The sequence below is a fragment of the Sminthopsis crassicaudata genome, chromosome 3 (assembly GCF_048593235.1).
Source record: "Sminthopsis crassicaudata isolate SCR6 chromosome 3, ASM4859323v1, whole genome shotgun sequence".
NCBI classification, from domain to species: Eukaryota; Metazoa; Chordata; class Mammalia; order Dasyuromorphia; family Dasyuridae; genus Sminthopsis; species Sminthopsis crassicaudata.
In genome coordinates, this window is record NC_133619.1 from 261,141,293 (window position 1) to 261,162,515 (window position 21,223).

The 21,223-nt window shown below is 34.2% G+C and overlaps 1 protein-coding gene across 8 annotated transcripts; it reads right to left on the minus strand.

Annotated features, from left to right (window-relative positions):
• Positions 1-15: 15 nt before the first annotated feature.
• On the minus strand, positions 16-20,609 carry CCT8 (chaperonin containing TCP1 subunit 8). 8 transcript variants are annotated; one of them, XR_012488004.1, is made up of 15 exons: positions 20,423-20,601; positions 17,961-18,051; positions 17,123-17,202; positions 15,456-15,605; positions 11,380-11,560; positions 9,911-9,972; positions 6,373-6,510; positions 5,092-5,270; positions 1,850-1,916; positions 1,687-1,774; positions 1,475-1,590; positions 1,119-1,190; positions 840-1,030; positions 638-777; positions 16-185 (listed from the first exon to the last, which is right to left on the minus strand). XR_012488004.1 is itself a non-coding variant. In XM_074300619.1 (15 exons), the coding sequence occupies exons 1-15, from the start codon at positions 20,480-20,482 to the stop codon at positions 108-110; spliced, it is 1,647 nt and encodes a 548-aa protein (XP_074156720.1). In that variant the 5' UTR covers positions 20,483-20,609; the 3' UTR covers positions 16-107. The 8 variants fall into 8 exon arrangements, 7 of the variants coding, with proteins under 7 accessions (XP_074156720.1, XP_074156723.1, XP_074156726.1 ...); XM_074300619.1 differs by having other exon boundaries at positions 638-757; positions 866-1,030; positions 20,423-20,609; XM_074300622.1 differs by having other exon boundaries at positions 638-757; positions 866-1,030; positions 17,123-17,229; positions 17,939-18,051; positions 20,423-20,580.
• Positions 20,610-21,223: the final 614 nt, after the last annotated feature.

Below are 21,223 nucleotides of genomic sequence, written 5' to 3' on the forward strand. Positions count from 1 at the left end.
AAATGTGAAACAATATTGGCCATAAAAATTTGATAGCATTTATTTATCACCATGGAATACAAACAGGATCTTTTAACTTGAGATGTTTATAGTTATAGTTAACCTGTTCAGTCATTTTGATCATCATCCCAATCCTTTTTTCCTGTTGGAGGTTTTGGTCCACCAGCTGGTCGTGCCATGATTATCTTTTAAAGAAGAAGAAAAAAAATTTTTTTAATAAAGTCATCCAATATACGTTGTATAAATATTAAAAATTAATTGCATGTAAGAATAAGTGAGATGTTTATTTCCTCCCCCAATTTTATATTACCACAAATTACTAACCTGGCAAGTTCAGTCTTTTTATCCCAGCTTTATTTTGGAGTAAAACCTACTATATATATATATATATGCATTCAAAATTTTATGCTCCTTAACCTTAATCCCATCCACAAATCCCATCCGACAGAAGTTTTTGTCTAGATTTTATTCTAGATTACAGATTTTGACTGTAAGGTGTTTCAGTATACTAGATATAACTTGATATAATTTGAGTACTTAATAGTTATACAGGAAACATTTGTGACATTTAGAAAGAAAACATAATTTAATTTAGAAAATTTAGTTTTTCAATAATAATTTTACTTTTCCAACATACCTGATCAACTCTGAGTACAGTAACTGCAGCATTAGTAGCCAACTTGATAGCCCAGTATTTTCCAAGATAAGTATCTAGAATGCCAGCTTCCAACATATCCTTTACTGCAGCAGTTTCAGCCTGCCAAAAAAAACACAAAACTTTTATATTACTAAAGCTTCATTACAGGAATGCTAAAAGAAAGCTTGTAACAATTATACACTTAAAAGATAGTAGGTATTCTCTAACCTCAATATCTAATCCAACATTTTTGTTTCCTTCTTGATGTACTGCATAAAGTTTAGAGATCACTTCATTAGCCTTAACTCCAGAATTTTCTGCCAATGCCCGGGGAATAGATTCAAATGCTTCTGCAAATTTCTTGATGGCATATTGTTCAAGTCCAGGACATGTCTAAAACAAAATAAAATGTTTTTAATACTTTAATTTTGACCTAAGTGGAAATGAACACATTTCTCAAAGCAATGAAAAATTGGCATACCTCTCCATAAGATGTGATTTGTTTGGCCAATTCAATTTCTGTTGCTCCACCTCCAGGCACAAGACGTTTATCCTACAATCAAAATCATACTCAGAGTTCAAAAACAGTTTCTTTGGAATAAAATCAAAAATCTTTTTTACAGTGCTCGAACACTGATATATTGTCTAATTAAAAGAGAGCTTGAAAACCTATTGTGGTGGGAGTATGATTGGAAAAAGAGAGTAGGAAAGAAAAGTATATTTACTTCAGAAGATTATAGATTTTTAGACATATCAAGACATACAAAATATTTGTGGATAAAAAAGTTCCCTTAAATCTCACACCAAGCAAGTTTTTTTCCCCGAGCCCCCACATACCCTTGTGAGAACTTTGAAAGTATTAACACCATCATCTACTGCTCTTTCTATGTCATCCATTAGGTTATCTGTGGAACCTCGAAGTACGATAGTAGAAATGGCACCATCTTCCTTTTCTGTAAGAAATGAAAGGGGGAGGGATGTTTTATATTCTTGTTTTTAAGGCAAAGAGAAAACACTGTCAACATAAAGAATTATTCTTGAAAGCATACCATGCTTAAAAACAACCACTTGTGTGTCTCCAACTTCTGATAAATAGACACTGTCACAATGGCCCATTTCTTCAAGTACAGGGGCAGTCTGGAAAAATAATTTAACTAATATAATCAAAGTAATAAAAATATTCCAAACATGAACTTAATTCAACTTGCTTACCAGTCTAGGAAGAGCAATAGCACCAACAGTTTTACATAGTCTTCTGAGATCCCATTTAGAATTCAACCTTTTATAAAAAAAACAAACTTGTAATCCACTGGGTTACTATACACAAAGCAGCAGTCATGTAGACTGCACATGTAAATACAATTATCTTACCACAAATCACCTCTAAAATATTTTGCAATGAAACATTCTGCCTTATGACAGAATTTTCTGGTATCCTTCAGTTTATATTATTTATTTAAAAAATCTTCCAGATTTAGAGAGGAGGGTTAAAAAACTGATTTTGGAATCAAAGAAAGAATCCACTTTCAAATTCCAGGTATACTATCTGTATGACCTTAGATAAATCATAAACTCATTTTAAAATTTCCTAATCTATAAAATGGAGAAGAGGAAGCATGTTGGAATGACGTCCAAGGTATCTTTTAGTTTCCAATCTATGTACAATCCAATGAAAAGAGAACTGTACATATGCTTTCTAGTCAGGACATGCTCATTCTCAAAGGCATAAAAAAATCCTCACAAGCAGTACAAATTATTATTCCCTACTTTGCATATGAAAAATTAGTGACTTGCCAGAAGCTCAGAAGTACAATAATAGTTGGGATGCAAACCTAGGTCTTCTAATCCTTGGTCTAGTGCTCTAGAATTGTTTTTCCTCCTGAGGTGGTCATTCCACAGTAAATAAAAGTAAAATTCAGTGTAAAAGAAAAAAACTCATGTTTAAAGGGGGGGGCCTTCTTTGCTCTCTATATGGAAGGACATATTCTTCTGTGCATCAAAACCATTGGGAAAGGGGAATGTGTAAACACCAAAGATGTAAATCACAGAATTTCTCAATCCATCATATTAAATTCTATCTTTAAAGAGGTGCTTAATCGAGTTGCCAAAGTCTAAACATCAATGAAAATCTAACATTAAGATCTTGGTTCCGACAACCATGTCATATATTGAACTCTACCAATAATATTCATGCACTACATAAAGCTGAGGAGAGATAATGAAATAGAAACAAAAAAAGCTTTTTATGGACTAGCACACAGATAAAACTTAATAGGATTAAATGTAAAGTTTTATATGGTTTTCAAAATACAAGAAAGCAGAGATGAGGTTTTAGAACTGATTGTCTAAAAAAGATCTGGTCATTTTCAGCATTTCAATATATGAAATGACAGTGATATGGCAGCCAAAAATTTAATTTTAGGCTCCACTAAAAGACATTGCTTAGGAATATAGTAATCCCACTTTTTCTTATATTTTTTCTTATGGATTATTTGCCTTCCAAGGGAAGACCCCTGTTTGGCTGCAGCTTTACTTCTTTTTGATTCATTTTCATTGATTCTATGAGTAAAGATAAAGCAACAACTGACATGAAACAATTGGCAATCAGTGGGGGAACTGTTTCCAAACCACTAGTCTGTGTAAAACCTATCAACATATTAGAGCAAAGATCAAAATCAGTATCAAATTAGAATAAATGTAAGAAGATACTGCATGGAATTACAATTCCATTCAAAAAAGCAGAAAAAAAATGAAAGGAAGGATATTAACAAACATCACAGTTTCCTATTAAGTTTAACAAGGAAAACAAATAGTCCCAGAATAGCCTTGACACTTTTAGCTTTACCTGTTGACCTACTGCCTAATCCAGCTAGCTGCTTATGTTTTATGTAGCCCATGAGCTTGAAAATGTTTAGTTTTTTGGGGGGTGGGGTGGGTAAGTGAAGGTTGGAGGTGGGTAAGTTTGAGGGTTGTTTGTCTTTTTTAATTATTTGATAATATTTTAGTCTAACTTAAATCTTTTTAATTGAGACTGCTTTTTTAATTAGCATTACGGAGGATTTCCTGTTGACACAGCTAAACAGAGTTCCATTTTATAAAACTACAAGTCATCTGAAAAATTCTAAGGATTTCCTAAAATTCACTGCTGTTCAAAAGATTGCAATGTAATGTGAAAATTAATTAGTAATGATTATTTCATTCACTAGCCCATTTCTTGTCACATATATATGTGGTACCTTTTAGATCACAATTTTTGGGAAAAAAAAAAAAAAAAAAAAAAAATTTTTTTTTTTGGCAGATTGCCTATTGTCCATGAGAGGAAATCTACTGAATCATTCCATAGCTTTAAAAGATACTGCAGATGAATATATGAAAATATATGAAAAAGCAATAATGCATTATGATGTGATAGGAGGCAAAGTATACTATAGAGTTCAGTTTCAGGGCAGATAAGGTGGCCTGAAAATTCCAAGGATACTGAAATAAAATGGATGTCAAAAGCCCAAAAGTATAGTGTATTGATAGTTCAGATGAGTGATCAGAAAACCTTAAGACACTCTGTCAATTTAGATGGTAGGGACTGGTGGTCCACCATCACAAATAGGAGAATTAGAATGGAAAATTCCCATCTCATCCAAGAGGTGTGAGCAGCCAGGTTTCTGTTCTGCGCCATGGGATTTGTATGTAGACTCATGGTAAGGAAGGGTGGACAATTAGTTGGCCTCAAAATGAATGATTACATTTGGCAAATTCTATATCCCTTTAAAAATCTCTGTTACCTGATAAGAGACAATCCCAAATATCACCAGTATTCTTCAGATTACACTATATGACACAAATCATGGAGTGTTAAAACTCCAAGTGACTCAAAAGGTATAAATTGGCTACTCATATCACAATGGCTTGTGTGTAAGAAAAAATATTAAACAAAACACCAAGGAAATTCATGATCAGAAAATGGAGTGAAGGGTGTTTATGGAACCAAGTGGGGATAAGATGACCACCCAAATCATGCTGGTACCCATGGGATTCTTTTTCAGCAGCTCTCAAAAACTGGGAGGGATGGTTTGAAGATCGTAAGAAGGATCCCTGACTTAGAAATTTCAGGGGGTCTACAAAGTAAAAAATAACTTTATGATAATACCAAGACATTCTAATTTCTAATATAGTAAATATTAATAGATCTAACCCATATAATTAACAAAAATTCATTAGGGAGGGAAGGCTCAATTTTTAAGAGCATAAAGTGATCCTGAGACTCAGAAGTCTGAAAACCACTATTCTAGAGATTTCAAATTTGTTGTATAAATCTTCTGTGTAGGATTTATGGAAGAACATTGACAATCAGTGAGTGATAGCTGGTTTCTTCATACACATTCCAAAATATGCTTTTTAAATTAAAGTAATATGCAATCGACCTTTCTTAAAAGTATAAAATGGCATTCAATTCTTACCTGACCAACATTATATTGTATTTGTTGGCATAATGAAGAGCCATATCTGCAACTTTGCCACCTGTAACTATTACATTTGCACCAGCATCAGCAATAGCTTTAACTTGTGAATCCATAAGATTTTCTTCTCCTTTGCTAAAATTCATTAGTTCTTCTGCCGTCTTTATCAGTACTGTTCCCTGTCAAGATAAAATTTCATTTATTCAATTATAAAAAACCTTTTCAAATATTTTCTTTTACAAGTAATTTCTTATTTGTGCATTCTGAAAACATGACTTCTTTTTCTCCTCTGGTTCTGTCATAATACAAGAAAAAAAAAATTGCACCAAAAAAAAACCCTTTTTGTGTTCCTCAACTCAAACTTCAATCTCAATAAGCTAAATAATTTTTAAATGGGCTTTACAGATTCTCAAGATCACAGAACTCTTAAAAACCCTGTGAGGAAATCCAAGAGTACTGTTGAAACTTTGCAGTAGTGGTAGTGAGTGTAAGTATGCAGCCTGGCCCTCCAAGTTTACAAATCTTTTATTAAGATGTATACTGTCATTTTGTATAGCTATATTTTATATTACTGTACACTACTCTTTTTTAAAAAACAAATATCCTACTATATTTAAAGGAAAAGAATTTGTGGGTTTTTAAAAATTTGTTTTTGCAAAGCATTTGGGGTTAAGTGATTTGCACAGGGTCACATAGCTAGGAAGTGTTAAGTGTCTGAGGACAGATTTGAACACAGATCCTCCTGACTACAGGGCTGGTGCTCTATCCACTGCACCACCTAGTAGCCCCCACACTATACTTTTTAAAGAAATGTTACTCACACAAAACCAATCAAAAGTTAAATTATATGTCATGTTCCCATAAGAAACAAAAGTGTTTCCTATGTTCTCAAGATTGCAATCTAAACATAATTTTCTTTTTTACAAGGAAGGAAATAAATAATTTACTAAGCATACACTATGCACACAGAAATTTTCAAATATTATTTCATTTGATTCCCACAGTAATACTGTGATTCTAATTATCCTTATTTTAAAGATAAGAAACCAGGTCACCAAGATTAAGTGACTTGACCAGGGTCACAAATTGCCTCAGGCAGAATTTGAATTCAGGTTATCTTGGCCCCAGATTCAAGAGTATGAAACCTAGCTGCCTCTAAGAATGCAAACCCCCCCCCCTTTTTTTGGAAATCAATATTCTGGCTATGACTTTAGAAAGAAAAGTGAATGCATATCTCAACAATCTTTGAGACCACTAATTCCTAAGTTAAAATCTACCTACCTTAGTTTCAGTTATCATGCCATCAAAAGGACAAGAATACACAGCTATTTTAGCATCTTTCACTGACGTTATATCACCTTCAGTTTCTTTCTTAAAAACCATACCATGCAATACTGATGAAGAATAAATGCCAGAGCCCTGTGAAAGAAAATAATATCCTGAGAAGGCACATATCTAAATGTATTTTTAATGTTATTCAATTAATTAAAGCTTCTTATTTTTAAAACATATGCATGGATAATTATTCCAATAGAATTTGCAACAACATTGCAAAACCTTGTGTTCCAAATTTCCCCCTTTTTTCCCCCCACTCCTTCCCCAGATGGCAAGTAATCCAATATATGTTAAACATTTTAAAATATATGTTAAATCCAATATATGTATACATATTTATACAATTATCATGTTCACAAGAAAAATCAGATCAAAAAGAAAAAAAAATGAGAAAGAAAATAAAATTCAAGCAAATAACAAAAAGAGTAAAAATACTATGTTGTGAATCACCCTCCATTCCCACAGTCCTCTCTCTGGATATAGATAGCTCTCTTCACCACAAGATCATTGGAACTGGGCTGAAATCATCTTATTGTTGAAAAGAGTCACGTCCATCAGAATTGATCAATCATATAATCTTCTTGTTGTCGTGTACAATGATCCCCTAGTTCTGCTCCTTTCACTTAGCATCAATTCATGTAAGAAATCATCTTCCTGATGGTTTCTTTTTTTTTTTTTTTTTGATGTCCAATAGCTTTATTTAATTTTTTTTTTAAATTATAGCTTTTTATTTACAAGATATATGCATGGGTAAATTTTCAGCATTGACAAGTGCAAAACTTTTTGTTCCAACTTTTCCCCTCCTTCCCCCCACCCCTTCCCTCAGATGGCAAACTGACTAATACACGTTAAATATGTTAAAGTATGTTAAATACTAAAATATGTATACATGTCCACACAGTTATTTTGCTGAGCAAAAAGAATCAGACTTTGAAATAGTGTATAATTAGCCTATGAAGGAAATAAAAAATGCAGGCGGACAAAAATAGAGGGATTAGGAATTCTATGTAGTGGGTCACAGTCATCTCTCAGAGTTCTTTCGCTGGATTTAGCTGGTTCAGTTCATTACTGCTCTATTGGAACTGATTTGGTTTATTTCATTGTTGAAGAGGGCCATGTCCATCAGAATTGATCATCATATAGTATTGTTGTTGAGGTATACAATGATCTCCTGGTCCTGCTCATTTCACTCAGCATCAGTTCATGTAAGTCTCTCCGGGCCTTTCTGAAATCATCCTCCTGATCATTTCTTATAGAACAATAACATTCTATAACATTCATATGCCATAATTTATCCAGCCATTTTCCAGGTAGTGGGCATCCACTCAGTTTCTAGTTTCTTGCTACTGCAAAAAGGGCTGTCACAAACATTTTTGCACATGTGGGTCCCTTTCCCTCCTTTTTAGATTTGTTTGGGATATAAGCCCAGTAGAAACTCTGCTGGATCAAAGGGTATGCAGTTTGTTAACTTTTGAACATAGTTCCCAAATTGCTCTCCAGAATGGTTGGATCCATTCACAATCCCACCAACAATGTATTAGTATCCCAGTTTTCCCACATCCCCTCCAACATTCATCATTATCTTTTTCTCTCATTTTAGCCAATCTGAGAAGTGTGTAGTGGTTTCTCAAAGCACATTTCCATATGACTAGAAATGCTTTAAATTTCTTCATCTGAAAATTGTCTGTTCACATCCTTTGACCACTAAATGTATTAAAAAAAAAAAAAATTAACAGAGAAAAACAGAATTAGCTAAGACTCAAATGAATTAAATAATCAAAATACTTTCCTTCCCAAAACAAAGCAGTTCCAAGGCATTGAATTTGTTAAACTTCAGTATAATTCCATAAATTTGAATTAAATTGGCATGGTACTCTTCTCTTAAAGATACAGATCATAATTCTTCTGTTACCCAGAAGAGCTACTATTTTAAAGAAAAACAACTTATTATTCTGTAGTCAATCTGGTAATAAAAACTGTGAATTTAGCTAGTCTAATCCTAAAATATCATATATAAACACCTGCCAAATCCATACTTCAAATAAAATACTTCAATAGGGAAAACTATCCAAATTTACAATCAATTAATTGGCATGGCCTTTAAGAACCCAGGCATCTATCCCTATATATGATTAGCATTACAATAAAACTCAACGCACAATCAACAAGTACTATTTTATTATAGTGAGTAAAATCTACCAACTTCAACTCCCTTCTGGATCAGCTTATAAATTTATTTGCTGTAGTCTAAACATTACTAAAAATAACTTTTAAAAACCCATGGTTTTAGTGCCTGCATTTAAAAAAATTAATTAAAATCATCAAATTTAGGGTCATCCCCAAATATAAAGATATAAAATTATCACATTTTGAATTAAAGGATAGAATTCCTACAACCTAAAAAGCCAAATGTTAACTCTGAGGTACCACTTCACACTTCTCAGATTGGCTAAGATGACAAGACTAGGACTATGGGAGGGAATATAGGAGACCTAGGACAATACTATAACATTGGAAGTGTTGTGAAATGATCCAGCCATTCTGGAGAACAATTTGGAAATATGCTCAAATACAGTTCAAAGGGTTGTAAAACTGCATACCTTATGATTCATCAATGTTACTATTGGGCTTATATCCTAAAAAGATTATAAAAGAGGACATGTGCAAAAATATTTGTAGAAGCACTTTTTGTAGTAGCTAGAAACTGGAAACCAAATGGATGCCCATCAATTGGAGAATGGCAGAATAAGTTATGGTATATGAATGTAATGGAATATTATTGTTCTTTAAGAAATTATCAATAGGATGATTTTCGAAAAGCCTGGTAAGGCTTGCAGGAACTGATGTTAAGTGAAGCGAGCAGAACCAAGAGAATGTTGTACACAGTAACAAGATTATGCAATTGATGGACTTGTCTCTTTTCAACAATGTGTGATTTTCAAAGTAATTCCAATAGATTTGTGATGGAAAGAGCCTCCAAATCTAGAGAACTATGGAGACTAAATGTGAACTGAAGCATAGTTTCCACCTCTGTTTCCCCCCCCTCTTTTTCATGGATTTTCCCCTTTCTTGCACAACATAACAAATATGGAAATATGTTTAAAAGAACCGCACATATTTAACCTATATCAAATTGCCTGTGCTCTGGGAAGGGTGAAGAAGAGGAAGGAGAGAGAAACATTAGCGACTATTTCACAAATTAAAAACAAAACAAAACAAAAACCAACCAAATATTAGTAGTAATGGGACTTGAACAAAGGCACCATGCTAATATCCATCAGTGGTACTCCTATACTATGCTATTCAGTTTATTATAATCTCAGGTGAAGAATTTCTAAATAAATCTCAAAATTAGTTATATAAAGACTATTTTGGTTTTTTAAAAGTTAAATAAGTTTGGTTTTCCAATGTCCAAAGTTAAAGATAAAATTTAACAAAATGTTTTGTTAAAATTAAAATTAAGCAAATGATTTTTATAACTTACCAAAATTTTACATACTCTGATGTTATCAACATTGAAGTGACCAGAATCAGGAAAAATAGATACTGTTGAAGAAATAATATTACCAGTCAAAATCAATCAATCAATAAGTATTTATTAAGTACCTTACTCTGTGTCAGGCATGCTGGAGATATAAGTTCAAAGAGTAAAACAACCCTTACAGCGAACTTAAATTCTCAAGAGGAAGACAAGTACACACATAATAAATAAAGCATAAAAATAAAATAAATAAATGCACATATATACAAGGTGGAGTTTGGGAGAGAAGGCGCAAAGCAACCCGAAGGAGGGGGAATAAGAAAAGGCTTCATGCAGAGGATGTGTCTTAAAGGAAGAGCTGCTGCTCTCTGGGGCAGAAACAAGGAGGAAATACATTCCAAGTATGAGAGAATGGAGTGAGGGATTTAGTATAAAAGCATGGAGACAGAAGATTAGAGTATCGCATATGAATTGCAGAGAGAAGGCAAGTTTGGCTAGATCAGAGTGCAGGAAAAAGAATAATGTCCAATCAGGCTGAAAAAATAGGTTGGGGCAGGTTGTGAAAGAGTTTAAAAAGGGGGCAAAAGAAGGGGAAGAAGGATCTATTAAGTTTGATACTAAAGGCAACAGTCACTAGAATTAATTGCCTTCTTAGGACAGCCATATGGTCAGATCTGGGCTTAAGTAAAATTACTTTAATAGCAGTATGTAGGACAGAAGGGAGTGAATGAAGACTTTAGAGTTATATCTACACTGAAAACTACAAAATGCCATCAACATCCACACTAAGATATGGGTTTATTTCAGAGTAAGCAAAACTAAAATAAAATAGAAATGCTAAGAATTTACAAACAGAATAGAAAAGACCTTGAATTGGGCATCTCCCCCGTCTCCCTTCCCCACTGAGGGAAAATATTCTTGAAATAGCTTCTCTTTATGTGATTTTATTAAAAGATAATTAACTATACCTCCATAGAGGCTTTTTCCTGGTTAAAACAAGAAAAGGAATATAAAACTAACATTACCCCCATTTTTTAGTTCTATTGGCTTACTAGATTGTTTAGACCATGGATGTCAAACAAGTAGCCTAAACCAGATTAAAACTAAGTCACTATACGGCCCCCACAGGGATCCTGATTCAATGATCCCTACTGATACCATACTGGGCTAATAATATAAAGAGATTCTTAATGAAGTGAAATGCTAACACGAGAGATACATGAGAGAATTAAGACTGAGAAAAAAGAAAATTCTTGTTCCTGTATCTTCCATCTGACATTATCATTTGCTTTTCCCTCCTTTCAGTTCAGGACCACACACATGCACACAAGAATGTGCATGCCCACATGTATATTTATTCCACTAATATTTTCAAGTTTCTTGAAATCACTACCTTACTATTAAACCAGACTATAACATACTGAACTTTTGGGAGGAAAAGGGCTGTGTGAATTAGTGAAAATTTTACTCACCACATGCCTGGGAAATAAGCTTTGCCAAAAAGACTTCGCTTCCATACTGCTTGCTCATAATGGAAGTCTGAAGCAGAGATGCTACTTCATCAACATCTCGAAGATTTTTTGCAGAACAACAAACCAAATCAGGAAGAATTTCATGGGCTTTTCTACAAGCTATTTCATAACCTTCAATGACCTAAAATATAAAAGAAGAATTACTTTTCCAAACAATAAATAAACCTATGATTTTAAATGGTTACTTTGACTGGTTGTTATTTTAATGTTCTAATATGTTGTAGAGTGCTATATCATTTCATAAAATGTTTGTGCTGAAGCCCAGAGCAGAAGAACTGTAGATAAGGACTTCCTTCAGGTATAAGTATGATTTTATTAAACATGGACTAGGAGCTTGGAGAAGGTCTGCCAGTGAGACAAATGAAAACATCTAGTGATTCTTAAACCCACAGCAGGAGATAAAACCAAATCAAGATTCTAGATTGAGCAAGAAGGAACCAAGGCTAAAACCTGAATCAAATCACCAGGAGATTAAGCAAAAAATTAAGTATGCCTATAGATTTTTTTTGGGGGGGTGGGATGGGAACAAGGAGACTGGGCCATGTAGTTACAACAGTAGAGGCAATGGCATCTAGACCAGAGGAGAAAAGGCCCACCAAGGTCTACCCACACAATCCATGAGGAAGAGAAGGAGTGGAATATGACCCAAGTGTTTATTTCCAATCAACAAATTGAGGCTAAATTAGTAAACAAAAGACAATGTTTAATAAATAAACACTATGAATTAAAATGAACACCAGAGAGGCAAACTGAAAAATAGTCAACAATTCCAAAACAAATTTATATACAAGCTCAAAGAAGACAATGGCTTGACAAAAAAGTACCAGAAAGAAATGTAGAAAAAAAAAAAATTCAGAGGACAAAATTGGAAGGAGATTAAATAGCTTAGAATAAAAGATGAAAAACCTTATAGTCAACAATCTAAAAAGCAGATTAGAACTCAAGCCTCAATGAAACAAAAGTAAATAATAGAAAAAAGTCTTAAGACTTAAAGAAATGTAATTCATCTACCACCAAAAATAAGTGTCTTGGGGCAACTAGTTATTATAGTGGATAGAGCACCAGCCCTGTAGTTAGGAGGACCTGAGTTCAAATCTTGGCTCAGACACTTAACACTTCCTGGGTGTGACACTGGACAAGTCACTTAACCTCAATTGCCTTAGCAAAAGAAAATATACAAATACATACATATATATATATAAAGGAAATGAGAAAGAGAAGTTTGCCTAAAAAGGATAGGAAAAGGAGAAAAATAGTCTTCCTTCAACTCTGATTTAAATTTAATTTAAAATCCCTGTTTCTCCATTGCAGGTAATTCTGATTGTTGGTTTTACATAGCTATTATTTACTGTTATAAAAGAAAATCCATTACCTTTTGTAATTATCTTCTTACAAGATTTTTCTTCATCTATTGATAACATGATTTTTTATTGTTGTTATTAAGTCATATTTACAATTTTTTCTAATATTAAAAGTAATCTTATATTCTTCTTATAACATATTCATGATTTGTAATTTTCTTAATATTTATCTCTTCCTTGCTAAACATTTTATTCAATATTTTTGTATTCATATTCACTGACAAAATTTTTCCTCTAACCTGATTTTTTTCTTCCATCTAGATGATGTGGGATTATCACATTATTTGATTTAAAAATGCAAAAAAATTACATTCTTGCATTATCTTTCATGATTCTTACAAATAGTTTATAAAAATTGGAGTTATATACCTAATTTATTTTATTCAACCAAATATTAATTAAGTGCCTACTCTGTTAAAGATAAGTAGAGATCCTTACTTGCGGGAAGCTTAAATTTCATGGGAAATACAAAATGAGTAAAAGCATATATACACAAAATAGTTTGGGGAAGGAGGTTAAGCAAACAAATACTTAATCCAGGAGATGGAACTGGGGGGAAAAACAATTTTTCAGATATTGGGGAAAAGATGAGTTTTGAGATGTTTTGAGAATGGGTGAAGAGGGAGTAGATCATATTTAGTGCTTCCTGGTTGTTTTTCTTTTTCAGTTAGAGATATAAAGACCATAACTGAGGGCAAGTAGAGTAAATAGTGGTTTAGGATCTTATGGATGAAAAAGTAATAGTTTCTATGGGGAACGAAATAGGGAATCTTTCAGGGAGAAACAAAAAGACTGCTTTGATGTACTGATGGTCCAGCTGAGGTTGGACTATAGCATAATGTTCAATAAATCCAATGGTATCAACTAGGGTCAAGCCTCATTATTCAAGAAAAACTGAAAAGTAGGTGGGCAGAAATTAGGTTTAAACCATATTACAGCATACACTACAACATTCTCTAAATGCAAAAGATTACATCAAGAACGTATTAGAGGCATAAGGAAGAAGATAGCTTTCCCTATTAAGGATAAGGGAAGAATCTTTGATCAAAGAGAAGATAAATTGGAAAATGTTGATTACATAAATTTGAAAGGCTTTTGTACAAACAAAATCAATAAAATCATAATTTTGCTGTATTAATTATCAGATAAAGGTAGAAGCTGTGAAGAAAAAGAATCATTCTCCTATAGTCAAAGAAAATTAATAAATAATTTTGTTTTTGTTTTTGGGGGGAGACAATTGGGGTTAAGTGGCTTGTCCTGGGTCACACAGCTATCTGAGCTAATTTGAGCCAGGGTTAGAACTGAGGTCCTCCTGAATCCAGGGCCAGTGCTCTATCCACTGAATCCTCTAGCTGCCCCAATAAACAGTTCTTGGAAAAAATACTCCAAGTCATTAACAATAAAAATATATTAAAAAAAAAAAAAAAAAAAAAAAAAAAAAAAAAAAAAACCAAAAAAAAAAAAACCAACATGAATTTCATCACATATCTATCAGATTAGTAATGATTAAAAATAAAAAAATGAAAAAGACGATTGTCAAAGTCTACTGGAAGATAAACATGCTGATGTATTTGATACTAGTGAATCTGTGAATCGGTCTAAACATTCTGAAAAGCAATTTTTAATTATACCTCAAAGTCACTAAACTCTTATTTGCTCTTTGTCCCAGCAAATACCACTACTAGGGCTTATACTCCAAAGATAAAAAGAGTGTTATAATTACAAAATACAAAAATATTTGTATAACAGCACTTTTTGTCATAACAAAGAACTGGAAACACAGTAGGTGCTCACAAATTGGGGAAACCCTGAATAATAATGGTTTATAAAATGAAAGGGAATAGAAATATTATTACAATGTAAGAACCAATGAAAAGAATGGATTCAGAAAAACTTGTGAAGACCTGTAAAAACAGCTAAATGAAGTGAGCAGAACCAGAAGAATAATTTACAGTAGTTTATAATGAATATAACATAAATGATAATTTTTAAGACTTAAGAGCTCTGTCAATGAAACAAACATTCACAACTTTGAAAGACTGATGATGAAGCTTATTTCCCACCACCAGGAAAAGTAGGTACAGAGAGATATACGGTTTCATGTATAATTAATATAACACAAATTTATTTATTACAGGGAAATATTGTGGAAAGTAGTGATAATGATGCCAAAAAACCCAACCCAACCCAACCCAACCAACCAACCAAACCAAAAAAAAAAAAAAAAAAAAAGACATCAACGAAAAACACAAAAATATATAGACAAGAGCAGAAAGCAGTTCAGAAGTAAACATATATAGTAAGGACAATCCCTAATGCTATATGTTCAACTTAATGGACACTTTAAATACAATGTAGATTCAGTGTCATAAGCAAATCTTTCTGATCTTTATAGAAACAATATTTTTTGTTGATGAATAAGTTCCTAATTAAAAAAAACAAAAAAAAAAAACCCAACATAAAAACAGCACATACAGATAATCAGAAGTTTCATTTATGGCCTATATTGCATTAAAACTAGTTACAAATAATATATAAATATTTTAGGTCCTCATCAAAATGAAAGAGGAAATGATTTAAAAGTATACAGATGCTTATTAATCTTGTTTTTAATTACATTTCAAATGAGAACAAATTACAAAATGATATACTTGCCTCTGAAACAGATAGTCCAATTCTCAGCAGTTCTTCAGCTAACTCTAGAAGGGCTCCAGCAAACACAAGGACAAAATTTGTGCCATCTCCAACCTCTTGCTCTTGCATGTGAGAAGCCATTACAATCATTTTTGCAGCAGGATGCTGTACCTATTGAGGGATAAAAATTTTAATTGAAAAACTCAAAATTTTTTCTTTGAAACTCTGCCTAAAATTTATCAAAATTTCCAAAATGCGTAACTTAGCTATACATTAGGGGGTGGGGAGGCGCACATTTCATTGAAGTTATATTAATTAGAGCAAGGTTGAATATTTAATTCCTAACACAGACAAGATAATTGTTTTAGGGGAAAAAAAAATTCATCATTACTACCAAAAACTATGGAAGAGAGCAAAGCTGTTCAAGAAAAACACTGACAGGAATGACAAAAGACAGAAAAAATTGGACCATTTTCAAAATTAAAAAAAAAAAAAAAAAAAAAAAAAAGGGGGGGGGTCCCCACATACTAAGGGAAAGAGCCTTATACAAATTATATCCATAAGTCCAAGCATGTCACTGTATTATACAACAGAACAATCATTTATGTTCAGAATGATAACCCTAAGACATAAAGAAGAAAAAGCCCAAACTATGAACAAAAGGTTAGGAAAACTTTGAAGCATTGCTTTACTGTTATTACTGGAACAAAACTCTATGGTAACATTTGTGTTAGCATACAAATGAACCAAGACAGATGAAAAACCAAAAAAATTCAGTCCTGCTTTGCAATGTCAAAATTGGCTTGGCTTTTCTACACCAGTTCTGAAACTATGGTGGCAGCATGTTTCTGTACTTATATCTACCATGACCCTCCCACAAATCTTTCAAATAAAACTAAATCAAAATGCTATGGGCCTTAACATTTCATGAACAGCACCTGGAATGTATCTGTCATCCCTTCTTTCACAAATCCTTTCACCATTTCCAAGACCCTTTAGGTCATATGCTGTTCTTATCATACATATGATATGTTTTATGTCACATCTTGTGCATACATGTTGATAATGGGCTACAATTTACATAGTCTATATCACTCTTTGAATCATATGCTGTGTTAATTCTTCTTTAGAGATCATGGTTTAATCAGATGATTTGTTGATTTTAAACAGAAATTGTGTCAAGAAATAGTTTGAGACTTTTGAAAGTGTCGTATATTTCCCCAACTGCAATTCATTGCTTTCTCTTTTTTATTCAATTCTGCTTCCAGCTCACTGTTAGGCAGTGCCTATCCAGTACACATGCCCTAATGTACTAATCCAAAGAATTGGCCACTGAATGTCATAATCTGGCTAATATATATTCATTTCTATTTACAAGAAATTTCATACACGAATTATTTATAGTCTAAATATTAATTTCCAGTATATTTAACTAGTAAAATAGTATATATATGTGTGTGTGTGTGTGTGTGTGTGTTGTGTATATTTCTAAATAGCAATGAATTTCAGGAAATCCTTGTAATTTTCTAATTTGCTTAAATAAATTCCTAAAATCTATTTTTCTTTCTGCATACATTAACTGAAAATCCTCCATAATAAAAATCTGAAGTAAAAGATATTTTTTGAATATGACAAGTTTTTATTATTCTACCAAAAAAAAAAAAAAATATATATCCTTGATTACTTACTTCTAGCTCTCTTAAAATAGTAGCTGCATCATTTGTCACAAACAGCTTCTCCAGATGATTGATAACCATTTTGTTCATTCCTAAAAATAACATAGCAATTCTTATTTCTAGATCCCCTTAAGGTTACAATCTAAAACATCCCCACAAGTACTGTCTTCCCCTGTTACAATTTAATTGCTTTTAAAAAAAATTGTTTACTCTATATACTATACAAGATCCTAAAACTTTTGAAGGCTAATTTATTCCATATCTCTTGTATAAAACCTTCTGGGTCAACCATAAGTAAAAGTGACCTCTCCTACCTCTGAATTCCAAGTATTTAGACTAGGAATTCCTAGAATTTGTGGCCTACAAAGCACTTCAGAGAATGTCAAACCTATCCATTTCATTTCAGAGATGAGGAAACTGAAGCCTAGAGATAGAATGATTTGCCCCAAAATCACACATTTAGCATAGTTGCAGGGGTTGAGGATGGGGGAAGAGCCAATAAATCACATCTCTTAAATTCACAATCTTTCCATTACAGAAAATTGTGGAATGGAATCTTTGAAGGCAAAGATTCTGTCTCATTTGCTTTTCTATCTTAGCTTGCATAACAAAAAAATAAGGTCAAGAGTTACTAAAAATGTTCTTAATTAGTGACATTGATCTCTACTCTTTCAATTCTAGATTCCTATCCTCAGGTAGATAAAATACTTTAATAGTGTCTTAAATTTTTTAAATTACTTTTTCCAGAGCTACAAATTTAAAACAAAAGTCTAATTTCAAAAATCCGTAAAGTAAATCTTAAAACAACAGGCAGTAACTATTAGTGACCCATGATAAGATTTAGAATTACCATTTGGTCCATATGCTGTACGGGTAGTCTGGGCAAGCTCCTTACATGCTTGTATATTCCTATATACAGCTTCCTCTAATCCTGAAAAATGCTTAAAAGAGAAAGTCAAAATTATACAGCTGATAAGTGTAATCATTAAGACATTAATAAAAAGTATATCTTACTCATTTTTATGCAACATGCCCTTTCCCTACCCCTTCCCTCTCATCCATCAAATCCTTCAGGAGCACCAGGAACACAAGAGATACTAATTTTTTTGAATTATAGATCAGTTTAGACATCAAAAAATGCTGCTTCTCTTTCTCAAAAGGCAGTGAAATATGAATTGTTAATTTATCACATTTCAATTTCAAAGGTCCCAAATCTTGGATCTTGAGATCCAAAATCTTCCCTTTATGATGATTCTCAACTCTTGCCCCAAGATTTGGAGGAAATTCACTTTTTGTTTCAGAATACAGGGGCATTCTATGTTAACAGATACAATTTTTTGAATGATACTGAATGCCAACTTTGACATTAACACATCTGCTGCTCCAAAATACTGGCCTTCTGTTCTTTTTCATTTTTGTAACCCTAGAATCCGTTGTATATACTAATAGCCTCACAATATGAAAAATATCATTATCTTTATTTTGACAACTCTCTTCTGAGATGGATATTAAAAGTAACAATGTTATAGATTATTATCTTATTACATATAAAAAAAAAGGGACTCTCCAAGAATTTCAAGTTACTTCAAGGTCTAAGGAATTCCTATTTCTCCAGATTGTGACCCTGAGGAAGTCACAATCTCTCATGGTCTCAATCAATTCTCTAAATCTCTTTATTGCAAGGCAGGTGCCAAAGCCAGTCAAGGCCTAGCCCCAAAGTGTTCTTGATGCTGAAGATAGTCAATATTCTCTATTCACCACAATAGTTTGCATATTGCCCCTCATAATAAGCATTTAATAACGAACTAGATGGAATGATATAATAAGTTATTTTATCGTAATTATGACCATAAGTATATCTCCATGCTACTTGCAAGACTCTAGACTCCTCAAACCATTTAGCCTCTGCTTTTTATCACCAATCAAAAAAACCTCAATTCTTTCAAAATACTCTTTTGCTCTGCAGGTGAAATTACATATCCAGGTATGTAATTCAGCATTAGCAAGCCTAGTCAGTTAAAACCGTAAAAATGAGAGAACACATTACAATGTTATCATTTAAAAAAAAAAAACAAAAAAAAAAAAAACTTTTACCAGAATTGGAACACAAGATTTTTTTCAAGGATTAATGTTGAAAAATTATCCAGGCATATGTTTTGAAAATAAAAAAATCTCTTACCTATATCCCTGAAATTACATGACAGACCTGGCCTTGGAAACATGATCACAATCTGACAAGATTAGGCTAATTCTAATCTTCTGGGAGAAAGGGAAGCAAAAATAATAAATTTAAATAAATTTAGAATTAGGCAAGACTTTGATTTAAGTCTTGAGTAATAGGTAAAACCACGGAAAAGTCTAAACCTGTTTTTTTAAAACAACAAAAAAATAGGGATGATAATATTATTTGCACCAATATAATAGAATTGTTAAGAGGATAAATTAGCTAGTGTCACCAAATACTAGCAGACATAAAAGCTATTAAAGTCAGCGTGCTTTTCAGGATCACAGATTAGAATTGGAAGGGACACCCAGGACTACCTATTTATAACACTTTCATTTTAAAAATAATTAAGTCGAAATCAAAGTTCACACGTATTGAACACCAGAAGAGGGATTTATATCCCGGTCCCGACTCTGTGTAGACAGCGCTCTCTCTACAGTGCCAGGCATCCCACGCTATCTCCATTCCACACAATCCTTGAAAGGAAGCCTGCTCACAGGAACCTCCCAATAAAGCATTTTGTTTTTCTCTCACACACTTATTGGTGTTAGTACAGAATGACGGTTAATAGATCTAGAAGTCCTTTAAGGCTATAAGCACCTTGACAATAACGTGATGCTTATTTTAAATCTACAGACGAACCTGTTAGTGCAGTAGGTGCTTAACTTAAAGGCCGCTTCTTTCCCTCACAATATCATCCCCAAAGGCTTCCCACTCCATTACTAAACAGTTTCAGCTGGGAAATTAACTGGCTTAGGGATACGGTGAGCTGCTTCCAAGAGATTAAAGAGCCAAGAGCTAACGCATGTCCCAGGGTGGTGCCCCCGCAACACGTGATCACGTTCTGGGGCGCACAAGCACCCTTTTCAGTCTCCGCACCAGGCCGGAGCCGCGCGCCCCGGCCTCGGAGATCGCGGCGCATGGGCCGCTCGGGTCTCCGCCTCTCAGTTCTGGAACCTTCTCCTTTCTAGCGGCCCGGCCTGGAGGACGGCCCACCCACGTTAGCTCGCCTTATTTTTTACCCTTTCTCCACAGCGGCCCGTACCAAGCCAACATTCCCCCCGCCCAATCCTCTCTCATTCGCTTACTTTAGCTCCTTCTTTCAGCATCTGGGCGAAGCCCGGGGGCTTGGGAACGTGGAGAGCCATAGCTAGATGGTAACTATGGATCACAACGCACAAGGAACCGAACAAACCGGAGAGAAAGCACGCACTGCCCGCTGGGAAAACTGCGCGCGCAGCTCCCCACGCCCCTTCCCTGCAAGCTCTTCACTTCCTTTCCCTCCGCGTGACGCTTCCCTCCTTCCACCGTTTTCCCCCTCCCCTCCAGCAGGCGGTTCCATCTAGCCCAGCCCACGTGCTCGGGTTCTGGGCGTGGTCGGCGCGGTCTCTCCTGGAGGAAGGCGGCCGGGAGACTGCGGACCTTCGGCTATCCTCCCTCTGGCGACCTTCTTTGTAACCTCCCCCAGGCTCTGGAGTGGGCACCGCAGTCATCAGCCGCAGATATGGCTCGTTGTATCCCAAAATTCTAGCCAGGGATCATTCTCTCTCGCCACTTTCTCGGAGACAGTACCAGCTCCACTTGATTTTAAAACAACTCCAAGCTCTGGCCTCCGTCCAGCAGGCTGCCTCTCAGACTTTACAGCTAAAACGGACCTGTTTTTGGGGGAGATGTCACCCCGGTCCGAAACCTGAAACCTCTCACTGACTCAGCACGATCAACTCAGCGTCAGGTCTCGGCTTCGCTCCCGCCAGACCCTCTGTTTGGCCGTGGCTTTCGCCCAGAATACCGCCGCTGACCTCTTCCCCTTTAACCTCCCTGACCCTTCTCTCTCCGTTCCGTCCTTTATCATATACACCGTCAAAACCATAAAGTGCTGCGATAAACCT

Coding starts and splice junctions, on each gene's coding strand:
- CCT8 (XM_074300619.1), bottom strand. CDS start 20,482: ATGGCTCTCCACGTTCCCAAGCCCCCGGGCTTCGCCCAGATGCTGAAA. Junction 17,203..17,960: donor TACAGCATATGGACCAAATG/GTAATTCTAAAT, acceptor TGTTATTTTTAG/GAATGAACAAAATGGTTATC. Junction 1,917..5,091: donor TACAATATAATGTTGGTCAG/GTAAGAATTGAA, acceptor TTTTTATAAAAG/GTTGAATTCTAAATGGGATC.